The following is a 14,681-nucleotide window of genomic DNA, read 5'->3' as shown; positions in this document are numbered from 1 at the left end:
GAAAAATGGTGGGATCATGAATATTTCCCTCGTTAAAGTGGCTGCACTAACTCTGCAAGGGTTGTCTTCACTGGCTAAGGAGGTTTGCTTCCATTTTGGAGGTATGAGTTCGATTCTTAAGAGATAGGCTAATCACTTAAGAGGTGAAAATCCATGTGGGTAGTCTTCTGGGCGCGTCCGGTGGTCCCCCTCCTAACTGTTTCTCATTGTTTTTCGTGGGTGTTGGTTCATCACGGTCAGCCCTAGGAGGTTAAAGTCCACGTGGATAGCCTTATGGGCTCATTCAATGGTCCCCCCTCCTAGCTGTTTCTCACTGCTTTCCGTGGGTACTAGTTCATCACGGCCGGCTCTAGGTGGATTAGTCACATCCCGCTTGGGTATGAGGATACTTCCTATGTTGTTTAAAAAAAGAAGTAGTTGCACTGATGTGGATTTCGGAATACCCAAAATATCCCGTTTACCAGTTGGAGGTGTTTTCCTCTTTACAACTTAGGCCTTGTTCTCATAAGTTTTTTTTGGGGTTTTTTTATATTTTATTTTGTCCTTATTATTATTATTATTTTTTTGCATTTGTTAATTTTGCACAAAAATTTTGTGAATTATTGATTCGTCTCAACGGGAGGAATCGAAAAATTAATAAAATTTTACTTTTACTCAAATATCTTTGAAAATATATATCCAAAATAAAGACCAAAAAAGCCCAGCTCTAACCAACCCCAACAAAAACCCAAAACAATTAATAAGTACTAGTATTTCTTTTCCAAAACCCAAAAATCCCGAAAAAAAAAATCCTTCGAAACCCGTTCCCATTGGGGGAATAATTTAGGGCGGGGCAGGATAAATTGTCTTGATAGATGTGGGTCTGTATGATGCGTATGACTTGCGAATCCATCTTAACAATCAACGGCTCGGATTTTAGCGAGTAATTGACGATTTAAATTTGTATGTGCTCAGATTCGATCCGAACTGTCCGTGCCGCAATGACTGGCTAAATCGGCCCGCTTGGCAGCCACAAGAAACTGCTCAGCAGCATTCCGACTTGCCAGCTACCATGTCCGAATGTGTTTGCTGAGGAGTACTTGTAGTGATGATGAGGAGAAATTTTTCAGTATCGAGTGGATACCACGTGGTGCCTGGCACATCCGAGCTGTTCAATGCGGTTTTGGACGGTTCAGATTTGGAGAGAGAAAAAGAAGAGAGAAAAAGGAGGAGTGAGAGGAGAGAGAAAATTTCAATATGAGCCGTACAAAAGTGTATTGTATAGCTCAGAAATACCGAACGGACACCACGTAAGATATACCAACCTGGCACTCAAAAATTTCTACGTAGTGATGGGCACCACTGTACTGTGTGTAATCCAATTTCAAAAGGGTGCCCCATGACGTTGACCTTGGCACCCAAATTCTTTGGGGTCAATCATCTTGTATTTCCGAGTCAATACAAAAGGGACTCAGGTCCAATCTCCCATCCAGTTCGGTTTTTCAGTTCATCTCGGGCTCACACCAATGGTCGGAATCCTTAATTTTTTGTAGGGCTCATCAATTTTTTTGAGGATGAGAAAAATCAAGTTCAGTTGATATCAATCAATGATTATCGAATACCATTATTTTGAAACAAACGGCCTTGATTAGTGTGCATAATGCATTTGTTTCAAGATAAATGTGTTTTGATAAATGATTGATATGTATCAGCTGAACATGAATTTTCTCATGCTTAAAGAATTTAATGAGCTCCACAAATGAACAGTAGAACCGATCATTGTTGTGAGTCCGAATAGTCCAAAAAAATCAAAATAGACCGGACTGGTGGACTCGATGGTAGGAACACTAGATATAACCTGAGTCCATACAAAGGGTAATTTTATAAACAACCGCAGAGTAATAATAACTTGTAAAGGTTGAAACCTAATGAAATTTCTGAAACGAGTATGGTTCTGTTAATGCCACGATAAAGTTGATTGGGTTTTAATAGCAAGAATAAGACCAGGTAGGACTAAGATAGGATCATAAATTTGACTACCCAAAAATGATGGAATCAATCATAAAGCTCGTGATATGACATGATCACAAGAATTATTCATGTATGTAAGTGTTTTAAGTTGGAACAACGTTGTGTACTAGTTTTTTTTTCATTGACATAACAAAGAATTTCACAGATATACAAGAGGATAAGAATTATAGTGAGCATATCAATAAGGATATCGATGAGATATTGGACGTTGACTCTATGATTCATGATCCAGCTACGAATGGAGTGAAGTTTGATAGAGGCTTTTGGAATATCTTAGAAGTGGGTTTTTTAAATCATAAGGATGTGGATGATCTTAACCCAACCCAAGGTAATTTTATTGAGGAGTCAGGGTATTAAGCTAATTGTGGATCTCAACCCATCTGACGAGGCAAAGGATATGGGAAAAGGACAATGAAAACAGAAGTCAATCAATGATATTGTGGGTATTCCATAATCCAAGAAGAGGGGCAGTAGAAAGAAGTAAAATTGCCTGGTGTTTAGATCTGCTGTTGCAGCTATTGCCCTATCCTCCTCTTCTGTTGGCTTTAACAGAATTCACCTCAATGAGTCTCAGGCAGTTTGGTCTTTAAATAAGATGATGGAGACCTCAGTTATTAGGGTGATGATGACAAAGTATTATAAACAGAATAATGATTATGGAATCTGAATTCACCTCAATGAGTCTCCAGCATGATGGTTGATCCTTGCGTGTTTCTTTGGGGGATCTTGTGTGTTTCTCAAATAATATCGGCAGCTGCGAAATCTTATGGGTGACCATTTTTCAATGAGAATGTGACCCAATCATATGACTACTAATGTCCAATGATGGACTTGTCTAATGGCTTGGATCACGAAGGTATATAGAGCCCATGGCTATGAAACAGCATGAGTCAGTCAAAAATTGGATTGCTATGGGAGTCGTCCTAAACAGAAGCCGTGTTCTAGTCTTCTGGAAGCACCACTACGTTTAGTCTTCTAATTATGTGCCCTATTAATACCTCAGTCATGTGTTTATCTTACCCGGAGAAAAAAGAAACGAGATGAGCACATGACTACTCACTATTAGTTGGACACACCACGTGGCTAGTGGCGGAGTCAAGATTTTCGATAAGCGGGGTTGAAAAATTTGAACTATGTATAATTCACTTTTTCTAGTTGCTAATTGAAAGAAGTTAATCAAAAAGTAGATTTATATTAATAACAAAATGTAGCTTCGATTTACAATCGACCTCGACGACTTTTCATACTTTGGAAATGATGGATGATATCCTCATTTATAATGGTTTCGAAAATATCTCTCTATATACACAACTAAACTATCAAGAAGAGAAATACCGTCAAGAAGAGAAATATGATGAAGAATCTCCAGAAAGGCAGAAGCCCCGAAAACCTAGTTTTTTCTGAAGAACGAATGAAACTGACGTTTGGAGATTTTGTGGGTGGTGATTCTATTTTGACCCATCTTTTCTCTAAATACAAAACCCTTATGTGAGTTGGGGCCAAGTAGAGTGTAACCTTATTGAGTTCCCCTCCTTTCCCCTAATACACTGTAGAAGAGCAGTTTTAACATGCTATAAAGATTGAAATGGAAGAAAAAGGAAATTAAACTCAATGGACCATTGGGAATCTAACAAGAATCAACGACAAAACATAGCTATATATTGCTGATAGGGGCAGACACAAGGGGGTGCTGGCGGGTGCCCAGGCCCCGAACAACTCCAAATACTAACCACTAATTATACGAGTTTTTAAGTTCCATATGTAAAAAAGTTATATACGATTGGCCCTTACAAGTCTCTTGAATGAAAAAAAAAAAAGTTTATAAAGTTCTCATATATGTGTGAAAAAGCCCACTAAAATTTTAAACTATTGCCCATTTTTGTTGTGGGTACAATATCAAATGACGGTTACGTATATGCACACACAATCTCGCCTCTTTCTCAAAACTAGTAAGTAGAAATATATTATGGACTATAACTCTTGTTATCTATATAGAAAATTGGAAATACATGTGATTCGGATCTCTGCATGCTGAGTGCAACATCGCAACGACACGAGACTGGTAAGGTGTTTAAATTGGGTCTATACAAAACCAAAAAAATGAACTCTTCACAGCTTAATCAGGAGTAAATAAAAGGTAACAAGATATGCAAACAACCTTTCGTCCCAAATTCTGGGAACCATGTAGGAGGAGATCGTCATTGATAAATGGAATTGTCAGGTGGTAGTACAACTTACGCGAACCGGCTTCCAAACGTTAGTTGCTGGAATCCGGTTGTTCATGGGGAATCAATCTCTTCTCATCATTCTCGTCGAAATCAAGGCTTTCGTCTCCTTCGTATTCCCCTTCAATCACACTTCTTTCGTTTTGCCCCAGCACATCGGATCCCAGAACATGAATCCGAGAGTATTCTTCTACGGAAGGCGAATCCTCCATCCGTTGCATCTCTGACTCTATTAAGGTCTGCATTCGTGCGCGATCCCTATCTCTTGGATACGTGCAGTGGAGGAGAGAGTAGATGAGGAAGCATATTGTGAAAGGAATCCCAATTGCTGCGTAAAGTGCCTTGGCTAATGATGCAGCATTCTTTCTGTCTGTTTCAATTTCTTCTGAGCTTGTTGATCCGTTTCGAATTGGTTTGTAACCAAAAACACGCTGAGCCAGTAGCCCAACAATTGGGGGAGCAAATGCAGCTAGAACGGTCTCAAAAGATCGGTCCAAAGCATAAATACTCGTTCGAGATTTCACGGGAACTATCTCTGCAAATATTGGACTGTACACATGTCAATATGTCATTAATGAAGAGTTTCATAATATAACATAGTAAATATATAGTTTATGCAGTGAAATCTGCAGAATGCTAATATCGTCTTCTAGATAAAAATTGAAGGAAAAATGAAAGGTCAAAGATTGTCCATGTCCACTCTAGGATATACCATAGTCCATAGCAATTGCTGCAAGCAGAGAAATCTGCAGTATGCAACTAACTCTAGCCCTTAATGTTGGTCCCTTTTCGCACAACATACTCACTTTTAATGCACGTCCCTTATAAAGTTGGATTTTTGATTTCCAACATTGCCCCCTAAGTTTACACTTTTAAGATTACTTTTGTAATTTGTGGAGGTTAAGATTTGAAAATTTAGACACTTTTTTCTTCCACCCATCAAAGTGAACTGTAATTGTGAGACATCCTAAAATGGGGTAGAGGCAGTGTTCTAAATGGCTGCCGCCTAAGCGCTTGGAGGTGTCCTGCCGCCACGCTAATACCCCTTGGCGTTTGATTTGGCGCCCATGGAGGTTTGGCGGCCGCCTAGGCAGCCTTGGCGGCCATGGCGGTCTCGGCGGTCTTGGCAGCCTTGGCGGCGTCATCGGTGTCTTTGGAGGCCTAAAATGTATAGTATTAAACTAATGGAGATCAAGTTTTGGAAGGGTATGGAGGAGAAGAGTTAAAGGAAGGAGATGGACTTTGAACTTGGCATTAGGGATCTCCGATCTCGTTTATTTCTACTTATTGTCTTATTCAACTTATTTGCTAGTTGCTACTACTTAATTTTATTTGGGTTTATACATTAAACTTTGTATTATGGTTATATAGAACTTTGAACTTGCATTATGGATACATAGAATATAGTTTGATTGGATAATAGTTTGTTAAAATAAAAATAAAAAAACGCCGAATTGCTTGGCGCCGCCTAGGTGGCTTGGAGGTGGGTCTCCGCCCTACTAGCGCCAAGCGCTATTTAGAACATTGGGTAGAGGACCAACATTAAGAGACAGAGGGAGTAGTATCATCTTGTAGACATATATTATAAAGAAAAAATGTTTTCCATACAAATTAACACAACCATTTTTTCATGAAAACAACAAAATGCTGCTATGCTTCAACTTCAATTGCTTAGAAGATCAGAAGAAAACTGAAAATGGCACGAAGTTAACCAGGGCACAGCCACCTTAACTTGTAAACAAACCGACTATTGTTATCCAAACAGTGGCACAATATACCATTAGCAGTTATTTATCCAATTTGTAAAAGAGTACTCTATGTATTCAACGGTTATGTAATAGTTGGATCATGGGGTTTACACCATTCCCATTCCTGGTCCATGTATCACACTGATTCACATTCTAGGTAGCATACTTCAGGCAGGGAATGATAGGCTATCCTGACAGACGGCCAGTACTCACGGCCTGCATATGTTTCAGCCATATGGTGCAAACACGTATACCTATATTTCCAATCTTGTTGGTTTTGTCACTTTCCCTTGACAGTCACAGCCTGCATATGTGTCCGTGTCACATGTCCGTATATGGGCTTCTTAGTAGGACAAAAGGAGTATGCCTAAAAGCTCATATTTCCATTTATTTGGTCCACAGAAACTAGGGAAGAATAACATGGAGTTTGAAGAGACATACTTGTTTGTGGCTGGAGCACACCACGTCATGACTAATCCCATACTAAACAAGACAAAACCGTGCATGAATGCTGTGGAAGGATCATAAGGCAATAGTAGCAGCAGCACTGCAGCTAAAGGGATAGCCGAACTGGAGCTTATTTGGGATAAAACTATCCTCCCAGAATTTGGATAGCGTTGCCCGAGGATATCCCCCATCTTCCCTCCAAAAATACTTCCGAGCGAACCAGCAATAATAAAAAGGGTCCATAGAAATGCCACTTTCTTGTGGGAGAAGCCAATAAGCTCTAACCACATAGGGCAAAATGACAATGCATTCCAAGGAAAAGATCCCGCCACACCTTGTGCAACAATTATCTGGAAAGATGGTATTTTGATTACCGATTTTGCTTCTGTAATCAGGTATTTAACTTCTGTCCAGAAGGGTTTATGAGGAATTTGAGCTGTAGCTTCATCAAAGCGGGGATCATTTGCAAAGAGACGGACCAAAACACCAACAACAACACTAATCAAGGCAACCAGATGGAAGGCTATCCTCCAACCTGCGATACCCATGAAAGATGTTGAGGCTAACAGCACCGAAAGAAGCCCACCGATGATGGACCCAATGTTTCCGGTTAATTGTAACCAACCGAAAGCTGTTCCACGGTTGGTCTCATCGGTTGAGTCTGCAACAAGGGACTGAACGGATGGTATGACTATGGCAAGTCCTATCCCATTCAAACCTCTTGAAACAGCCACCTGAATAACCATTTAAAACAACTAAGCGCCGCATGACACAAATATTGGGTTATGAAAAACAATAGCCAGCCTGTCACATTGACAATTCAGGAGGTTGTCTGCCGAGTTGAATGCGTAATATACAATCATAATCTGTACACACTCAGTGAGGGGATTGCCTGTTGAGATGTGTACCCTATAAAATTGGACTTGCTCTAAATTTATGAAATTATGAGATATCTATGCAGATGGCCTAATGACAAGTTTGTGCAACATGGTTTTGCCAAGTTGAGATGTGTACCTTTATGTTTGTGTTATCCTGACTCAAAACTATAGTTGAAAATTTCAAGAGATATACATGTGTACAGGGGTGGAGCCAAGCTTCTCATCATAACGCAACAACATGCAGATGAACGCTTACAATAAAACCAAATCAAACTGGATTCTTCATTATTCCAAGATCATTGACCAATTAACAAATAATGACTTGATTCGTAAGCGATACAAAAGATCGTGAGCAGGGGCGGACACAAGGGCTTGCCTGTGGGCCAAACACAACTCCAAATTTTCACTAATTATACTAGTTTTTCAAGTTTGTTCGGAAAAGTTTTATGGAATTGGCTCCTCCAAGTCTCTTGGGTAGAAAAAATTTCTTAGAACTTCCAAACATGTATGGGAACACCCCCCCTAAAATTCCAAGTTATCAATCAATTTTTTGTGCCAAGAGGCCTTTGGTCGAATAGCAATCAGGGGTGCACTTAAGTGCCAGAAGAAAGGAAGTCAAGGATTAAACTCCTCTTCAAATGTATGAACGTAAATATTATAATGGGGAAAGTATACAATGCACACCCTTTAAAAGTGTGTATCATATACACCTATTGTATAGTTCATTCATTAAATTTTGGTGTATTTCGTAACTTTGGTCTAAAACTCGTAACCTTTCAGCAATAGAATTTGTAACATTTTCACTATGATTTATATCATTTTGGTGCATCTCACAACTTTTATACTAAAAAATCGTAATTATTCAGAAATAGAATCCGTAATGTTTAGGATTCGTAACATTTTCACTAGAATCATAACATTTTGGTGCATCTCGTAACTTTTATACTAAAATCGCACATTTTCAGCAATACGATTCATGACATTTCCTTTGTGAATCATAACAATTCTGGGGGTGCATATGATACACACCCGTATTTTGGGTGTGTATTGTAGCCCATTGTAATGATACTGACATTTTGGGTGTGTACACCACCGTTTGGTTGTGAACGGTATGCAACTGCTTGAATCACTTTGAATAAATAACATTTCGCATAAAAATTTCTAACATTTATAAATAAGATTCATAACATTTGTATATTCATATGCACAAAAAAAAGTCATACATTTTTAAAAAAATCACAACAACAGCTCATAAAATGTGGAGTATATCTTACTAATTCAAAATAAATGTTCTAAATTTATGTCCCAAGTGTTATGAATTCTAATCTCCAAGCTATGAATTCAAGTCGATTTAGACGAATGATGCATATCGTACATACCCACCTAAATAAGGGCCCGTATTGTATTCCCATGAAACCTAAAAGGTCAACGAAAAAACGAATTCATATAGCTGATCCTAGGATCAGTTTTCTTTTTTTTGGATCGGCTAGGGTCGATTTTATTTGGTTCGATTATAGTTATATGTATACACTCATGTAATTTAGAGAGAGAGAGAGAGAGAGAGAGAGAGAGAGAGAGAGAGAGAGAGAGAGAGAGAATATGACGAAGGTGGTGTACCTCAACGTAAGTGGAGGAAATGGCGACAAGGAAAGTGGCGGCGGCCCAGAGGAAGGCCCCGAGGGCGACGACGTGGGCGCGGTTGTGGCGGGTGGCTAGATAGGCTGCGAGAGGGTAGCAGGAGGTCTGGACAATGGATCTGAAGAGAGTGAGGGAGCCCAGCCCAGTTGGGTCCGTGTGGAGTGCGGCCCCCACCTCCTTGTACACTCCGGGCAGAAGTGACTCGTCGGCTCTCTCCATTATTCCGGCCAGATTCACCAGTATCAGCGTCAACGTCTCCGATTTCTTTATCCCCATTTTCATTCTTTTGGCTTCTCTGTCCTTTTTCTCTGTCCTTTTTTTTTTTCCCCCTGCTCTGCTCTCCCTTTTCTATGGAGAGAGAGAAAGAGGGAGAGAGGGTTGACTTGACTGGGGGCGGGAAGATCTGTATCTTTTAGTTCTATCTTTTGTCCGAACGAGGGAAAATTATGGTGTGCCACTGCCATACCGACAGGGGATGTCGCTACTTGCAAAGCGGTGTCAAGCGACCGATTTGATCGTTTATCCCATCGTCTACTCGTCATAAAAGACTTAGATTGAACCTAAGTACAGATAAATCTGAGCCGTTGATTCTTCGGCAAAGCATCGAGCCGTCGATTGTGAAGATGATCGGTCAAATCGGCCACCCTACCCTTACTTTCCAGGGGTGCTTGACAGCCCTTCCGTTTCCAGCAACTATAACCTTGCCACGTGGCATTGTGACATCTTAGCGGTAGTTATTTTTCCTGAACATTCAAGGGGCGTTACTGGCAAGCTAAAAATTGACAAAAAATAACTTAAATTTTTAACAAAAAATTTAGTTTAGCATGAATAACTTTACAAAAGCTATTAAGTTGCAGTGAAAATGGGGTCTCACCATAGTGCTGCTAGTAGGGGTGATACCGGTCCGGTTTCGACCGGTTTGAACTTATTTTTCGGTCGAAAAAAGATGCAGTGTCTTTTTATTCATCTTATTTGGAGTTTTTCATTTGTTTATCGGTGATACCAACTCATTTTACTAAAGATTGAAAAGATCGGGAATAATGTTGTACTGTAGTAATTATTTTCAAGAATCACTGATTTATAAGACCGTGTGATGGGGATGTTTTCAAGCGGTAGATCCGATCGCTCATCTCTTTTGGGAATCAAGGGTTCGAATCTTAATCGAACAATAGACGGTTCTAATTTGTATACGTTCAGATTTAATTCGAACCGTTCATGTCGAGATGAATGGTCGGATTGACTGCTCAGCAGAAACGATATCAGTGCATCGATTAATTGATAAATACTCACAAAGGAGTGGATATGGGTCTGGCTAATGTAATGTGACGGTGATGTAGTAGGATTTTGGGAGATTGCCACGTGTACAGTGGGCTTAGGTTTCGGATTCTGGAACAGGGTAGTAACGGTGGGCGCAGGAGTTGGAGATGATTGGCTTCTAAATTGCGAGTAGGGAGTAATTTTAGTTCTTGCTTTAAATGGAAGTAAAGCGGAAAGTGAGTGAGATGCCATTTTTAGGCCAATCAAAACCGTTGCAAAAGTTTTGGAAACCTTTGTATAGGAATTTGGGACCCGAAACTGCTGTAGTGTAACCTGCACTGTGCTTATAGTGTAGCTAATTCGGCCGTTCATCTCGACAATGGACGGTTTGAATTTTCATTCGAATAATGGATGGCAAAAATTTGTAGAAGTTTAGATTAAATTCAAGTCGTTCGCATTAAGATGAACGGTCGAATCGGCCGCACTACACAGTGTAGTGCGTGTGGCGGGTGCACTATAGCCCCTCCCATTCCAGGAATTTGAGCACGTGCTGTGCAGTAGGCCTGTGCAAAATCCCCGACTACTTGACCCGACACGAAGGGTCTCAGGCGGCTCTGAACAAGTGCTTTGGTTGGGTTCTATAAAAAAATATACGAGTTTCGGTTTGGACTTCGGGTTGGTGTGTCCCTTACCCGTGGGGTCTAACCCACTCGAAGGATAGAATCGACCCGACCCGAGGTAAAAAGTCGGGCTCGCGGAAGGGTCTATACCATCGGTTGGTTTGGTTGTGGGCCTGAATTTTCCTTACCCGATATGGTCGGGTCGGGTTTCGGTCCATACCCGACCCATGCACACCCCTACTGCAGCATCACTGCCGCTAATGTATTTGCCTAATCCGTATTTGAGCTCCATTAAATCCGACGGTGTGATTCTGAGCCGCTCGTAACTTTTAATCTCCACTTAGCAGTTACATTATCTACGCAAAATATGATCGAGGTGGTAAACATCATCGGATCGAGACCTGTTTTTGAATGTTACGAAAATGGGCGAGGATCGATCACTCGTTATGAGAACTTTAAGTTATCAAAAAAAACAGTGTCCTGAAAGCAATCAATCGTTATAAGGCTGAACAAGTTAAATTCCATATATGCAACATGAAATAATTTTTATTTTGGAAATTGATATTTACGTTCCTTTTTTTTTGTTATCCACATTCATATTTTTTTTTTGTGTTTTAACAAAAAATAAAAAATACATATATTTTCAACACTAAAAAACAAAAACAAAATGGTGTGAATAACAGAAAAGAAAATGTGAATATTTATTCCCTTTTTTTTTTCCTTCTATTCTTTGCCTCACAAGTGTGAAACATAAAAGCAAACTTGCAATAACTGCTGAAATTAACTAAATTAATTCCAATTATCAATAGGATTAGAGATCAAGAATAAGTTATATAGTTAAGCTATTGACAGCCTACTGAGTTGTCAATAAGGCAAAAAAATATAAGAAAACACAATTTCTGATACACTTTTAACACTTTTCAAGACGCTTTAACACGTAAAAAATTATATATATATATATATATATATATATATATATATATATATATATATATATTGGTTATTTTCATGTCTTATTGACAACCCATTAAGCTGTTTTTAGCATTTTCCCAAGTCATATTACCTATAAACTTCTTCTACGATTATGGTAATTCCAATCCTTCCTACTACTATGATTACAAAGCCAATAAGCCCAACTTTAACTAGCCGAAGAAACGGAGAGAGGATCGAGAGGATGGGTGTGGAAAACTTTGAAGAAACGGAGAGAGAGAGGGAAAGACGCAGAAAAGTAAAAACGGTGCGGCGGCGACTTGAACGAGGAATAAAAATTATAAGGAAAGTGTTACTTATAAAAAATCTACGTTCAACTCCCTATGTTTTATATCCCATTATTAAGGTAAAATACAAAAATTCATAATTTTTTTTTACCAATACTGACAATTATTTATATAAATACATAATTGACTTGTGATAGGCCGCATGAGCCCAACAGTTTGGTGAAGTCTAATATATGGAGTGGATAGGAGCCATTTCCTACCCTTAAATCAGTGGAAAAATGACAGCCCATGACGTATTTTGATAATTAATACCCGTCAAGGACATGTTGAGAACATTTTTTAATGCTGAAAATATCCTTGACAAGTATTAATTATCAAAATACTGCCGTCATTTTTCCTAAATTGGTCTATTTGACCCATCAAGTCGATTCTATTTGACTACTTATTATTGAGAGACTGAAAGCACCAAGTATGTTGGCCTGATAAGGTTGGGCCAATATATTGCAAACTGGGCTGTCAGTTGCACTAATATGTGGATGGACTTGTGGACCATACTTCTCCTGACTCATCAAAACAAAATAGAAACCCCCAAAAAAATTAGCTCTCTGGAAAACAGGTTTCCACATGATTATACAAACCATCATGAAAGGAACAGGAAGTAGAGAACAAATAGAAACCCAAAAAAAAAAAGCCAAGCCAAGCCACAAGTGATGTTGAAAATGTGAACCAATCACTTGCGAGGGTTGATTGTGAAGTAGGTCTGAATAAAACTCATGATAATAAGAGCAGACGCGGCAAAGAAAGCGATGAATGCCCACGGACTGTTGAAATAGTTATGAATCAATTCGGCAATCCAAGTCTTCGCCTTATTGTCATAGTGATTTTGAATGCTCTGCTTCACCTTCGCATATATTGTGAAGTCCTCTTCAAAGATTGTGGGGATGCTGTTGATCATGTCGACCACTTCTTCATCACTTGTGCAGGGGCTGAGTAGTATATTATTTGCACGCAACTCTTTCACATCTTCGGCGCTATTAATAAGAGATTTCAGGAAATTTATGTAAGCCATTGTGGGTTGGTTGGTAGGATTGTTTGGTGTCAACTCGTACGCAATCTGGTTTGAATTATGTATAATGAAACAGGGATTCAACATAAGAGGAGGAATTTCGAGCACTGCGAAGAAGAAGAAGGAAGATCTGAACTTAATATCCCTTTGGTTATCGGTACTGCCACGCCTAGCCTGGATTCCCTTACTTTTGAGCTCACTAATAGATCGGAAGGCGTAAAATAAGTCCCAGAAACGACCCTCATCTGAGGTTTCAGGAACATGAATGGATTGGCACAATTTGTTTCGCTGAAACCAAACATATTCAGGGTAATGAAGCAGTTGCTTTCTATTGATTCCTTTTCTGTCCAAAAAGTCTCTGAATTTTGTTAGTGCAAAAATTGGAACCTTCAAAATCTGGAGCCTTCTGAAACTTGAACAAACTGATGGAAACCGCTTCGAGTCACGTTACGTCGTCGCTTTCCGAAAACAGTATTCGCCCCCACCAATTGGTGTGCACCGGGTTACAGCGAATCTGTTCTGAGGATAAAACGAAGCCCGATCAATGATCTTCTGCCTGCGTCCGCACAAACGAAGGACAGACAGAATACCGAGCCTATGAGAATCAATTGAACCAAGTACTGTTAATTCCGTTTCTGCAGAATAACGGAATAACAGTATAGAAAACAACGAGACAGAGAAGCAGGAGAGTTTCTGGATATTTTATTGGTGTGTCAAATGAATTAACCAATGGCCTATTTATAGACTTATAGGCACCCTTACGTGAAAGGTTGTGTCTTTTGTAAACACACATTAGAAAGGGTATGTCTTTTGGAGACAATTAATTATGAGAAAGGATCATGCCTTTTAGTAGGCACCCTTTCATGCAAATAATTAATTAGGAAGAGTCATGCCTCATGGAGGCACCTCTATGTATCACATCCCTTCCTAACAATCACACCCCATTCTAATAGTCACACCCTAAGTTAATAGGTGTAATAACTATTCACGTAAAGTCATACCCCATGTGAAAAGGTGTCGCACCTTTTCACGAATAACCTCCCGCAACCTTTTATTTTGAAAAACTCCAACAATCCCCCACCATTTTCGAAATAGAGAAAAAGTTTTCTTGGTTCTTTTGAAAAGACTTGTGCATCAATGAAGGTGTCTCACGACTTGAACCAACCACCTAGTGAAAACACATCAAAGTTAGTCGGAAAGCATAGTAGACTTGTCTTTGAACTAGCGATCCTTAAATGACTAACCGGACATGTCTCACGCACGCATCTTGCCTGACTCAGGTATTCAAATTTGCCGACACGTGGTTTGGCCGTGTGTCTTTATCCTGAATTTCATGAGCGCTCTAGAGTCCTAGCCCTTGAACCCATAGAAGGCGGCACCACCTTCACACTCATATAGGTAGACTTTGAAAGTGCCCCTGTAACTACAGCACTTGAAACCTAACAAACCGTTAGAAGTCTATTAAAAGCTAAGTAGCTTAACCTCCATGTTTACATTACAGGTACCAAGCATTTACCATGGGATGGATAAAATCGGAAAATGCTTGCAACCACAACTTATGGTGTACTTTGCTCA

The 14,681-nt window shown here is 39.6% G+C and overlaps 2 protein-coding genes across 3 annotated transcripts; both read right to left on the bottom strand.

Moving 5' to 3' along the window:
* Positions 1-3,957: 3,957 nt before the first annotated feature.
* On the bottom strand, positions 3,958-9,331 carry LOC131302461 (uncharacterized). 2 transcript variants are annotated; one of them, XM_058329125.1, is made up of 3 exons: positions 8,926-9,331; positions 6,425-7,164; positions 3,958-4,784 (listed from the first exon to the last, which is right to left on the bottom strand). In XM_058329125.1, the coding sequence occupies exons 1-3, from the start codon at positions 9,226-9,228 to the stop codon at positions 4,268-4,270; spliced, it is 1,560 nt and encodes a 519-aa protein (XP_058185108.1). In that variant the 5' UTR covers positions 9,229-9,331; the 3' UTR covers positions 3,958-4,267. The 2 variants fall into 2 exon arrangements, with proteins under 2 accessions (XP_058185108.1, XP_058185109.1); XM_058329126.1 differs by having other exon boundaries at positions 3,958-4,770; positions 8,926-9,283.
* Positions 9,332-12,770: 3,439 nt separating this feature from the next.
* Positions 12,771-14,357, bottom strand: LOC131303134 (uncharacterized). The gene is made up of 3 exons (XM_058329926.1): positions 14,351-14,357; positions 13,614-13,741; positions 12,771-13,394 (listed from the first exon to the last, which is right to left on the bottom strand). Exons 1-3 carry the CDS (start codon positions 14,355-14,357, stop codon positions 12,771-12,773), a joined length of 759 nt encoding a protein of 252 aa, XP_058185909.1.
* Positions 14,358-14,681: the final 324 nt, after the last annotated feature.

This window comes from Rhododendron vialii, chromosome 10a (assembly GCF_030253575.1).
Source record: "Rhododendron vialii isolate Sample 1 chromosome 10a, ASM3025357v1".
Classification (NCBI taxonomy): domain Eukaryota; kingdom Viridiplantae; phylum Streptophyta; class Magnoliopsida; order Ericales; family Ericaceae; genus Rhododendron; species Rhododendron vialii.
The sequence above is the reverse complement of the archived record's forward strand: the minus strand, read 5'-3'. Positions and strand labels throughout refer to the sequence as shown.